Source organism: Notothenia rossii, assembly GCF_949606895.1.
Source record: "Notothenia rossii genome assembly, chromosome: 2".
Taxonomy (NCBI): domain Eukaryota; kingdom Metazoa; phylum Chordata; class Actinopteri; order Perciformes; family Nototheniidae; genus Notothenia; species Notothenia rossii.
In genome coordinates this window covers 45,014,357-45,027,284 of record NC_136904.1, presented here as the reverse complement: position 1 = coordinate 45,027,284, position 12,928 = coordinate 45,014,357, and the positions used below count along the sequence as shown (strand labels likewise).

General features: G+C 42.3%; 1 protein-coding gene across 5 annotated transcripts; it reads left to right on the top strand.

Moving 5' to 3' along the window:
* Positions 1 to 3,397: 3,397 nt before the first annotated feature.
* On the top strand, positions 3,398 to 11,491 carry LOC307030503 (uncharacterized protein). Of its 5 annotated transcripts, none has more exons than XM_079666983.1 (8): positions 3,398 to 3,719; positions 7,638 to 7,779; positions 7,915 to 8,309; positions 8,535 to 8,849; positions 8,974 to 9,155; positions 9,843 to 10,015; positions 10,521 to 10,735; positions 11,043 to 11,491. In XM_079666983.1, the coding sequence occupies exons 2-5, from the start codon at positions 7,651 to 7,653 to the stop codon at positions 9,101 to 9,103; spliced, it is 969 nt and encodes a 322-aa protein (XP_079523109.1). In that variant the 5' UTR covers positions 3,398 to 3,719; positions 7,638 to 7,650; the 3' UTR covers positions 9,104 to 9,155; positions 9,843 to 10,015; positions 10,521 to 10,735; positions 11,043 to 11,491. The 5 variants fall into 5 exon arrangements, 4 of the variants coding, with proteins under 4 accessions (XP_079523109.1, XP_079523108.1, XP_079523111.1 ...); XM_079666982.1 differs by having other exon boundaries at positions 10,516 to 10,735; XM_079666984.1 differs by lacking the exon at positions 3,398 to 3,719 and adding an exon at positions 7,173 to 7,542 and having other exon boundaries at positions 10,516 to 10,735.
* The last annotated feature ends 1,437 nt before the right edge of the window (positions 11,492 to 12,928 follow it).

Here is a 12,928-nt window from a genome sequence, read left to right as displayed (position 1 = left end):
CGGCAAATCTAAATCTCTTCGGTCAAAATAATTTCCCTTTAGCGCAATACCGCTTCAGTTGCGACACTTATGTGACAGTCAAGAATAGTCAATTCTAATGTCTAACACTGAATGTGGAGAAAGAGATGTCCTGTTTGGGTTGATTTTGCGTTGATCTGTTGGTAATGCCTCGGGGTTCCGGTGGGCATGTAAACAAATGCATAATGCTGCGCTATACTTTGTGGCCTCAACCAGTTGCATAGCAACACTTATTGTTTAGGTGTCTTTGGATAAGCAGGTAGTCCTATCATTAGCTAGAACTAGCTAGATCTGATCAATATGGACATAAACGCGACTGAAGTCTAATCTGACTGGAGAGAGGGATCAACCCAGAGGTAAAGGACAGTCCATGATGAGTGTCTCGGGCGGACGGCCCGGGGGCAAAGCAGAGCCCATGATGGAGTTCTCGGGCGGACGGCCCGGGGTCAAGGCAGAGTTCATGGTGGATTCCTCGGGCGGACGTCCCGGGGGCAAGGCAGAGTTCATGGTGGAGTCCTCGGCTGGGGAACTCAGGAGACCGGGCTCGAGGGCGAAGGCCACTGGGGAACTCAGGAGGCCGGGCACAAGGATGGGCAAGAGCTGGTGGAACCCCTGGCGGGTCAGGTGTAGACGAGACCCTGGACAGAACCTGGGCTGGTGTCAATGGGATCCACGACGGAGCAAGGGCTGGTGTCGATGGGAACCGAAACAGGACAGGACACGGTGTTGGCAGGAAAATCAGCGGAGCAGGTGTCGGCGGGAACCCCAACGGGACTGGACATGGAGTTGGCAAGGACCCCCGGCAGAAGAGTAGTCGGCGGGGCCTCCAATGGCACAGGACACAGGGTTGGCAGGACCCCCTGCAGAAGAGCAGTCGGCGGGACCCCCAACGGGACAGGACATGGAGTTGGCAGGACCCCCGGAAGAAGAGTAGTCGGCGGAGCCTCAAACAGCACAGGACATAGGGTTGGCAGGACCCCCGGCAGAAGAGTAGTCGGCGGGGTATCCAACGGCACCGGACATAGGGTTGGTAGGACCCCCGGCAGAAGAGTAGTCGGCGGGATCTCCAACGGCACAGAACCTAGGATTGGCAGGACTCCCGGCAGAAGAGTAGTCGGCGGGGCCTCCAACGGCACAGGACATAGGGTTGGCAGGACCTCCGGCAGAAGAGTAGTCGGCGGGACCCCCAACGGGACAGGACATGGAGTTGGCAGGACCCCCAGCGGAACCTCCAACGGACCAGGACATTGGGTAGGGACTTGAGAGGGAACTCGAGAGGTGACTTGAAAGGGAACTCGAGAGATGACTTGAGAGCTGGCTGGAGAGGGGACTGGAGAGGGAACTCGAGAAGACACTCGAGAGGGGACCTGAGAAGGAACTCGAGAGGAGACTTGAGAGGTGACTTGAGACGGTTGGTAAGCCGACAGGACACAGGAAGCTGGAGTCGGGACCATGGCTACTGGGGCCGGTAGTGAAGCCAGAACCATGGCTGCTGGGACCGGTACTGGAGCAGTCTGTGGGTGAGTGAAAAAAAGATTCATCTGTGCAGCCAGTTGTTGCATCTGTGTAGAGATGTTTTCCTGAATCTCTGCCTGGCGTCCTACCAGCTCTTTTATTCCCTGGGTGGTTATGCCCAGCTGTTCCTCGTGGTGATCAACCTTCACTCCTTGTGCTGACAGGGCGGCGTGAAGCGTTCTTGGGTCGGCTGTGTCCATAATGGTCAGTTTGTTCTGTTATGAACTCAGACACTCAGGATGTAGGACCCAATTGCACGACCCGGGAGACAGAGGTAGAGTATTGGTAAGATACTTTATTTTCCAAAAAAAACAGCAAGATGAACAAAAAATGGTCACTATCGAATCTCAAGTTGAGATGACAAAAAATGAGAAAAAAATTAAATCGCTCACGTAGTGAGGAACAAAACTTCAAGAGCACAAGAGAGCATAGACCTGACAATGACAAGACGAACTGACACTGTACACTGGGAGGCAGGGGAATTTAAACACATGACAACAAGACACAGGTGAAAACAATCAGGGGCGGGGCTGGTGATGATGAGCACAGGAGACACACAAGGGGTACATGTGAACACAATCAGACAATTAGACACACCAGGGAAACTAACGACAGGGAGGAAAACACAGGGAGAAGGACCAGACAATATACAAGGAGGAAAACATGACAGGGAGAACAGAACAGCAAAAACCCATTACCAGACACACCAAACTAAAACTGTGACATGAAATAAGAATCGTGACAGTTTCAATACATTCTAAATCATCAGTAAAGTCTACGACCATATTTCGCAGGGATATGCTGTATATTAACTTTCAATTTTATGCATTTCAGTTCTTCAATAACATTACTTAATTAACACTTCACTTTCCTGACACAGTGCCACTAACATGTAAGGGAAACTTCTGTGTAGCAATGCAGTGGGAGTCACCGACTCATGAAGTAGACACGGGGTGAGCTGGAGCTTTGATGTCAAACACTGATGGTTTATTTAGGAGCTTTGGCCGGAGAATTCACATCACAAATCCAAGAGCCAGAGGTTGTGACTTCACGGTAGAGTTGCCACGTTAAATCTGAAGAACTCTACCCCAGACCCATGTATTTAGCTAGATCAGAGAGAATAATCAACATGCTGCATAACAAGATATAATCATAACACACCCCAATCAGCTGACGCCAACAGGCAGGAACAGGGAGACAAAACACTGAGAGCACAGCAGCCAAGTATGAGAAGCCGTCTAGCTCACAACTCATACTTGGTCTTACAAACAATATCAGAATCTCTCATGTACACCACCAGAGTCTTTCACACACAGTATCATACCGTCTTTAACGTACTGTCATTCCTTCCTTCATTTACTATCATACTATCATGCATAAATAACTATTCTCTCTCACACACAAAAACTAAATCTCTTAAACACACCATCATACTCTCGTACACACACCACTATCGTCTTTCACATACAACTATAATCTAATAAAACATTATAATAGTGTATGTGAAAGAAGATAGTAGTATTTGTGTAATCGGTAAACAATGTATGTAAGACAGAATAATAACCTATGTAAGAGGGAATAGTATTTGATGTTAATAACAATAGTTGTATTACGTAAAACGGAATAGCAGTGAATGAAAGGCCGAATAATAGCTTATATAAGAGGTAATAATAGTTCATGTGAATGACTATAAGTATGTGTATAAAACAGAATGATTGGGTGTGTGCATAAGAATAGTTGTGTGTGTGAGAGACTATGATTGAAAAGGAAGTTAGTATGATTGAAACGGAAGTTGGACTAAATTCTCAGCTCCTGATTGGCTCTACGTTTTTTATTTGACGGACTCCGCCCACCCCCACATAGCGCCATTGTGAGATGATAAAATGGTGGAAAGGGAGCGACTTAATGAAGCCATAGGCCTCTTAACTAATATTTTAGATAGGCCTTCTCCAAATGTTGTCACATCGCTGTCAGGAATAATGGATCAAAGACGACAGTCGACGTCGTCCACTAGGTAATTCTAGTGCGAGCGTTGACGAGGAATTGCAGCGGGCCTTCAGACGCGGATCAGGTGTATCAGGGAGTGGCAGTGGAGCCTCATTAGGCGCCAACCTGAACCAAGTTCTGCAACCCCGATATCAAACTCAGCAGTATTTTGGGGGATGGACTTCAAAGTCAAGGAAGAGGTACGTTTATTTTTTAAATGTCAACTGTGGTCATTTTAATATGTATGTTGTTGATTGAAGCCTACGTTTCTTACTGCTTGAAGCTAACGCTTCTTAGCCTACTATGGCGGGGCAGTCAAATGTTAGAAACGAGACTAATCACAGGGTTCCCGCGGGGTCTTAAAGAGTCTTACATTTAATAATCAAAAGTTAAGCCCTTAAATATGATTTTAAAAATCAAGAAAGGTCTTCAATATGATTTAATAGGTCTTTAAACGGATTTGGAAGGTACTTCTGTGTTGCAGTTCCCCCCCAAATTATTTATATGGAAATAAATCAACATGGAACCAATAACTTGCTGCAATAACTTTACATCCCCTGGCCCCTTATTGGAGAGCACCCAGCTAGTAACTAGCAACCAAGCTTTAGCTAGTGTCAGTCAGAGCCGGAGGTATCTTCACATCTTTTTACGAACATTATGGGAAAGTGTAAGTTTAACCGAATATAGTTGGAGAAAGGGGAATTGTGTGCTTGGTTGAAACTAGTGGAGGGGAACGTGTTAGAAGCCCGCTGCACCTTATGCTAGTGTGTAAAGGCTTTTGGAATCACACACGTAGTCAGCGAAACATAAGACCCAGGTAAGGAATAAACAACAAACGCCTGCCATGTCCTCTGTGTTCGCCAATGCTTCGCGAGCATCACGCGTGTCCAGTGTAATGTTACCCAGTAATTCAGCTCCCGCAACAACATCGGGGATAACCTTGGGTCTGTTTCAACCCTAAAAGCGGAGGTGCTGTGGAGTGTGGACGCTAAATACCATAGCCAAACACCAATCATACAATTATATTGAACGTGAATAAGTTTACTTATTTCTTCTTTCATTGCAATTTTCCTTCATACTTTCTTGCCGTGAAATAGGTATTACATTTTATTCACAGTGGTCTTGCATTTGAGTTTTTGAAACCTGCAGGAACCCTTATTCAGACCATAAGCTTAATTTCGATACATTAACGGTTGGGGATAACGGTATGCCCTTGTAACTGCGACTGGTACTCTTACTACTAATGATAATACACTCTCAGGCCCTGCTGTATTGTTTCTCACATACAGTTTTTACTTAATTGTTACAGATTTAATTTAATTTTCAGTTTCTCAGTTCTCTTTTACTATTTTGTTTAATCTAATATTGCAAGTGTTTTTATTGTTTGGGGGGGGTTGTTGTTTAGTTTGCATGTATATTGCTACTGGATGTCAACATTTCCCTCAGGATCTACAGAGTATCTATCTAATCTATCTATCTAACAATAATGATGCTTTCTTTTTTAGGACCACTGGCACTGTCCAAAATCACCCCACCTTCACCAAGGATCCGGGGCGGATCTAGACAAATATTCATGGGGTGGCAAGAGGGTGGCAGGAGAATTTCAGGGGTGGCATCCCCTGGCAGAAGTATATGCTGATTTAATCGCAGTCATATCAATCAATGTTAACTTGGAAAGCCACAATATTGATATTTTAACTCAATAACATTAGGTGACATTATTGTGGCACATCAGTAAAGCCTTAAATATAAATATATAATGTGGCACACGTAATTTAATGAATTTTAACTGAATGAGTTGGTTTAACTCTTAGACCAGCAGGGGTACCAAATATGCAGACTGCTGTAATAAGTACATTAATTAACTGTCTCATCGATGTGTGTCTGTATGAATATGATATTAACAATCATATTATTCCTATCAGCTGTCAATCACTGTTATGATTCACATATTCAGTGTTATTATTAAAAAACTATATTTTTTGGAGGAGTTAATGATGAATGTTCTTCAAGATGCTAGCTCACCCTCCTTCAAATTTGAACGACCAGTAATTACTATCATAATTCAAAAGAATCAAAGGAACAGTTCAGCGCCCCAAAACTTCATTGCAAACAGTTACAACCTTGACTTTACATCAGAAAGAACAAACATTAAAGAAATGACTAACTGTATCAATTAGGGTTAAAAAAAACGTGTATTCAGCTAAAACATACATCGCTGCAGTTATTATCCAGTGGAATGCCCGTACCTACTGGCCTAGTTAAATCAAAGTGGTTACTTTTTTTTGGCTGGGCAGTGTAGTCTTACACACCGTCTTATTTGACTTTCTCAGGACTTGAAACTGTTTTTTGGGGGCAGACCCCCACAAAGAAAAAACATATATTTACACATGTAAGGTCATCTTCTTAAACAGTTTATTATTCTCATCGACTCATCCGTGAGCAGAGCATCAAGTTGGTATGTCTATAACAGCTGAATGTGGCGATTACCATCTTCATCAGCAACAAAACGCCTCTCAAACTTATTAAGATTTAAAGCTATGGTGCGTTTTGATTCAATGCTGAGTACAGCCAAACTTGACAGGCTCTTCTCTGTCATAGTAGACCGCAAACAGTTGCGGCGCCAGAGTATTTGTGTTGGGTAATCTATGGTAGGGCTAACACAGTGGTGGGGTTCAAATTAGTATTTGCAATGTAATTACATACACACTCCCCTTGACAGTGAAACGCCACGCGTGAGGTTTAGATTATTTCCCTGTCTCAATCCAAATGTAACTGTATGAAATAAAAAGGCACATTTGTCTTGTAGTAAATAAAAAGGGCGACCTGGAGCCAATCCTGCAATTTCCCCGCAGGTGAAAGAGTTGAAAACCCAACCCCTGCAGGGGGTCCCCAGGAGATTTTTTGAAATACTAAAATCAAATACACATTCTGGTGCTCTCTTGAGAAGAAAAATAAATAAATATATATTACTACACGACGTATTTAAAAAAATGAATGCCATTTTAGTTTTTTGTTACTTTGTTCTGAAAGCTGAACCTGCTGCTCCTCACAGAGAGGAGAGGGAAGAGGCTGTGTGAATTACTTTACATTGTGGATAAGGGTGGATAGCCCTCATTGTTCTGTGTGTCAAAATGAAAGACAGCCCACACACCTATCAATCATCAAACCGTGGGGTCTTATAGTTGTACCGATGTATATAGAGATGTACTACAGCAAAAGTATTCTCCGTCGGGACTTCCTGCAACAACACCACGCCGTTATCGTGATTCTGATTGGCCAGAAGATATTATCAAAGATGTTCTATTGAGAAGACGATCACTGCGTGACAAAAGTGTTCAAAACCGTTTCTAGTCTTCGGTATTTCCAGACAAGTGGCTACTGAAATCAATCTTACTAACTGCTGTCTGTGCAATTTACTCCGCGAGTTGGCAGACTTTATTTTGCTTACTTTAACATCATTGTTCATGGTGGGGCTAAGCCATTTATTGGTATGGCTTTAGCCTACCCCAGCCATACCCTGACCGCAAATACCTCATTCCTTCTGTCTCTACTTGTATCCGAAATGCTTCTTGTTTTGCGCTGTCCTCCCGTTCAAATGAAATCGCCGCCAATCAGATTTCCAAACTCGCTAGGGGGGGGGGGAGGGGTTACAAGGCTCGCGTCTTGTGCTGCATTCACTTGCACTCGGACATTAGAGATTTTCTCTCATAAATGTCCGATGAGCCACAACTTTTCTTTCAAAACAAAGCTGCCAAATGGGGTGGCAGCTGGGGTGGCAAGGCATTTTTCTGAGGTGGCAGCTGCCACCTCGTGCCACCCCGTAGAACCGCCACTGCCAAGGATGTAATTTTGTTACCTCATCCTGAATGGGATGCAGTTTGTAAGCACAAAACAAAGAGAAGGCTTCATCAAAAAAGGCTTTATTTTAAATGCCTTCGAGATGAAGAAAATCTGGGACTGCAGGACAGTCATTGCTGAGCTAAGGGAAGCATTCAAGGACAACATTCCAGAGGGAGTCAGGTATTGTCTGAATATTTAGGCTATGTCTGGTATTGTTCATGAGTTGATTGCTTCAGAATAATTGTATGTATTTGTATTTTGCTCTTTTTTTTCAGTATTTAACTTTTGATGCCATGTGGAAACAAACTTGTTTCACCAAAGCTGCGTGAGGGACAGGAACTGAATGGCTTTCTAATTCACAAAGTGTTCAAGTCAAAGGCAGTGTACATCAGGCCATCAAACATGCTTCAAAATACGGTAACCGATATGAAGCGATACTTATTTTTTTGTAATTTGTTTGTAGGACAGAGGTTTCTTCTTTTCCCAATGAACTTAACCCCTTATATTATGTTTTTTAATTATTTTTTCACATTTGTGTATGTTTTGTTTTAGTTGGACAGCTCAGATTCAGAGGATGGTATGATGGCAGACACACAATCCACATCCATTGAACAGCACATTTCCACTCAGGCTATCCCTGACTGTGTGACAAGGGCTAGAGGAAACCAAATAGCATCAGCACCACTGGTTTCTAGTTATCCTTTCACAAGAAGTGGCAGAGCAAACCGAGCCGGGGCAGAGCAGCAATCTTCAAGTGGAAGAATAACCACAGAAAACCAGGCCAGTGCAGTTGAGCAAGAATCCAGTGGCAGCATGGCCAGAGAGACCGAGCGCAGTGCAGTTGATGACTATACTACCTACCTCTCGATCATGGGTTCCATCTCTGACCATTCATCTGATGATGAGGAGTTAAACCAAGCGACTATGGCCAGTCTTCAGAGTCATATGTAAGTGAGTGGGTGATAAAAATAGTGCAGTAATTAAAGATAAACAGGAACAGGGTGAGCATATGAAGTGAATCTGATAGGACTTTTTTACAATATTGACTTCATATAGGCACACCAGCCACTAGCCATTTTCCACTTGTAAAATCCTTTAGGTGTGCAATGGGGGTTTTGTTGTTGAAAAGTATGCTCTTATCCCTATCCTAAAACATGTTTTTCTTTCTACAGGGAAATCGCAAACACCAAGTCTTCACAGGAAGTGCTCCTCGATCTTGCATCCAAAATTGACACAAACCAAAGATGCAAGTTTAACATAAATAGGTCGGCAGTTCTGGATGGTGCTGTTCGTGGCTTCAAACGACTTTCCTACAATCCTGCATCCCAGATGTTCGTCAAGTTTTCCGATGACTTGGGAATAGATGAAGAGGCTGTGGACCTCGGTGGCCCAAGGAGAGAGTTTTTAAGACTCCTTATGGAAGCATTGGCACTGTCACCAATGTTTGAAGGAAGGGACAGCAAATTGAACTTGGCTCTACAGTACTGGTAAGTGTGATATATTTGGCCGATGTGTATTAATTTATTCGGACTTATGATCACAGCCCTTTAGTCAAATATTTTTCCCATTCTTTTAATACTGTGTTTTTTCATAAATCAAATTTTTCTCCAGCTTTAAGAGAAGATCGGTATTTCATTGCTGGACAGGCCATTGCTGTTATTCTTGTTCATGGGGGTCCTCCACCAGGATTCCTTGCAACAACACTTTATTCATGTCTTGTTGGTGGGCACTCCTCAATTAAGCCTGACTTGGAGGACATTGTTGACGCTGACCTTTATGAAAAGGTTAAAAAGGTAAATGCATTGTAAATATATTGGAATATGCAAATCTTGACTATATTTTCATTCGATATTAATGCCACAGCTTGACCACAAAAATGTAAATAATAATAGAAACAATATTTGTTTTCCTCAGTAATCTTGGGTGTCTAACATAAATGGATATAGTACTGAGTTATAATCAGCCAGTCAAATGTGTTCAGAATTTAAACCACTATTTTTAGCGAGACAGATATGTCACACAGACCCTGTCTGCCTCAAAATCCCCTGCAAATGCTATAGGCTCATTGGTCGTAACTGTGCCATTCTAGCTCATCTCAAAGTCTTGCTGAAATTCTGCAATTGGCTGCGGAATAATTACGTTACTTTCGTTATAATTTTTCAGCATTATGCTGAAATCTTTATGTACAGGTTTAGGTTCATTGTGTCACCAAGAGAAAATATTTACTGCTCTGGTAAAACAGCAAGATATTTGTTGTGATATATCTGGTTTCTTAGATTCATGCCTCTTTTGTAGTATTTGCTGTTGATAAGAACTTAATCCGCAGTACTTCTGCCGTTGCAGTTGAGTCGAGCCGACCCTAAGCTGTTTGACTTGACCCATGCTTTGTGGTTCCTCCCCCGACTGCACTCGGCTACACTTGTTTACTTTCCATGCAAGCAGCAGCCCATCTCAAACTTTCTTTTTTGTTTTGTTTTTAGGTGTCAGAATGTTCTTCTTTGAATGACCTCTTACACACCACAGAACCACTGCAAGATTTTCTTGCAAATGCAGGGTGTCTCAGGCCGTTGAAATCCATAGAAGACAGAGACCTTTTGGTCCAAGACATTACCATGTTCCAGGTGGTCCACAGAGTTGCAGGAGCATTTCAAAGGTTTGTGCAACACTATAGCCTATGAACCAAATTAGTGATATAATTTAGGTGCTAACAAAAAAGCTAAAGCTGACTATATTTTAAACCTTTTTTTCAAACAAAGATACAAGAAGAAAAATGTTTGAACGTGTATATTTGTATTGGAAAGAGATTGTTCCTTATAAAATAGGGCTGTGTAAGAATAAAATAAACACAATCAAATCAGTTAATGTGGTCAGAAACATATTACTCCCTGTAAATGAAGCTCTGAAGTATATTTTCGAACAAATTACATGTACTTAATTTTCCCAATTGTTTGGCAAGTCTGAGCATATTAATTAAAGATTGTCACAAACATCAAACTTTGTTTTTGCCCTCTTAGATTTCAGTGATCTCTGATGGAATTTTTTTATTTTCAAGCTATTTTTCTGCAATGGTGATGGAAGTTATCTCTTTAGTTCTTTACTATTAGCTAACACAATTGTTCACACAAATTCTTCTCTTGACCCTCATTTGTATAGTGTAGATTTAAGGAAGCGCTAAAGGTCCTTGGCGTTCTAGATGCATTTAAAATGCATCCAGAAAGTTTCCGGCCTTTGATGTGCCACGAACCATCGGCTCTCACTGCTGACGTAATGGACCATCTTTTCCATATCCTGCTGTCTGAAGTGGGAAGCAACAAAAGAAGGACAGAGGAAGTTGTGGTACCCTTTTGGAGGGACTACCTGCAGGATGTGGAAGGTTAATACTGCTGCTAGATGTAGTACTGTCTCCAATGATGTTGATCACTTAGTGTGCAAATACTTGCTACAACATAATGCCACATTAACATTACTCTTTTCATTGTCTGCCTTTTTCCTTAATCTTGCTTTGTTTCTATTTCCTTTTTCTTCCTTTCTTTCTGTCTTAAAATATCCTCTTACTTGTCACATGTTTGGTTTCTTTGTCTTTCATTCTTTACTAATAGATTTTTTCTGTATGGTATTTTGTACTTGTTGGTATGGTTTAACATTTTAATTATTGTTTTGCTTGCTTTACTGTGTTTTAGATCAAGAGGGACCACCAAAGTTAGGGAAAATCCTTGCCTTTGCAACAGGTGCAAGTGTCATCCCTCCAGTTGGCTTCTCTCCTCAGCCTTCAATTGATTTCCTGCATGGGCACCCCTCAAGCCCCAAACAGCGTCTGCCCATGGCGAACACTTGCATAAACTGCCTGAAGTTGCCGCTGCTTGAGACTTATGATGATTTTAAAGAGTGCATGGACTTTGCACTAGGTAACACACAGGGTTTTGGAAGAGAGTAATGGGAACATTATGTTCGTTCCATCTACCTCGTTCAGGAGTTTACGGTTGTTGTGTTTACGGTTCAATAAGAACATTCACCAGAACTAAAAAAAATGATATGCCGTGATTACCATCATCACTCAACGGGTCAAATAGTTCTTCAATTCTGTTCATCATGGTTTCATTAACATTAAAGTCATTTACCGGAACCACAATGTTGTTGTCTGTCACTAATGGTAAGGGGATGTGTTCATTGACTCCAACTGTCTCGTTTCCTTCAAAAATGTCATCAATTGCCAAGTTTCCAGCTCCAGCACTGTTTAGAACTCCTCTCTGCCACAGTTGGAGAGGAGTTTGTCCACCCATTGTAGATAATCCATGGTGGTTCCACTGATTTTGGAATTCAGCAGCTGACCTTTGAACTCTTGGCAGGTAGATGTACTGTAGTGAAGACAAAACAAATGGAGGTCATTCGTAGAATCCAATATGCCCTCATTTTCCATGAAGGTAAAAAGGTTACTAAAGTGGAACGAGACAACTCTGTTAAGCTCTGCCCACAGCTGTTCTATCCTCTGGTTATGGACACTGCGTCCCGTAATGACACTGCCTCTGTTTAATCCCCTTCTCTCTAGCATATACCTGGCAACCCCTGTGTTTTCCATGCCATGGTCACAGCGTACTCTTGAGGGAAGGCCAAAGTTGTGTACGCCAGTACAAAACATTCCCAGAACACTGGATGCCCTGTTGTTATTGAGGCATTGCAAATAAATGATGGTGCGACTAAAGCCGTCAACACATCTGTTAGAGCCATTTTCTGTGTTGACATGAGTGTATTCTTTTCTTATTAATTTAGATCTTAATATATTCTTTCCATTTATGTATTAGTACCGAATTAAATATTCGGTGAAAAACCTTGATTTACTGCGAGCCACACCTGTGATATAACGAAGGGGTGGGACTGAGCGTGAGGAGGAAATTGTCTCCAGCAATGAACGGGGAATCGGAACAGTCTTTGACCTCACGTTATACTGATAATTTTGTTTATTTGTTTGTTTTAAATATATGGAAGCAAATAAATCGGCCAAGGAAGGCAAAGAAATCAGCGCTTACAGAGCTTTATTTGGATGGTTTTTAACGTGTGAGTCAAGAAGCGGATCCCTGTTGACATGGCACAGTTTTTAGATATCCCACAAGAATGGGCCACGACATAGTCAAAGACTCCGGACCGCTGGAATAACTGATGTTAAAGACGCATCGCTGACTGGAATCCCGGCTTGGATATTTGTGAATGGAAGAAGGATATTCCGCGGACAGAGCGGAAGGATTGCGCAACGATCAGCTGTTGAGCCATGCGGAGGGCCGCGAGTAAATAAAAGACGGATAAAGAACAGTGAGTAAAGGACTAATATTAGGAATGAGATGAACTCTTAAGCCAGAAGAAAGATATTAAAGATGATCGGGATGTGGATGCTGGATGCCTGCCAAAATAAAGAAACGGAATGGAGCGGAGAGAAATGTTAGTGACGACGCAATGTTTGGATTAAAGTGCGGATTGAACGATCAAAATAATTGATAAAGTGTGATCCTAAGGACAAGGAAATGATGTCATGATGGCTGAAGAACCTGATAAAATAGAAAATGAGTTAAAAACT

Coding starts and splice junctions, on each gene's coding strand:
- LOC307030503 (XM_079666985.1), top strand. CDS start 7,651: ATGCCATGTGGAAACAAACTTGTTTCACCAAAGCTGCGTGAGGGACAG. Junction 8,310..8,534: donor GCCAGTCTTCAGAGTCATAT/GTAAGTGAGTGG, acceptor TTCTTTCTACAG/GGAAATCGCAAACACCAAGT. Junction 8,850..8,973: donor AACTTGGCTCTACAGTACTG/GTAAGTGTGATA, acceptor ATTTTTCTCCAG/CTTTAAGAGAAGATCGGTAT.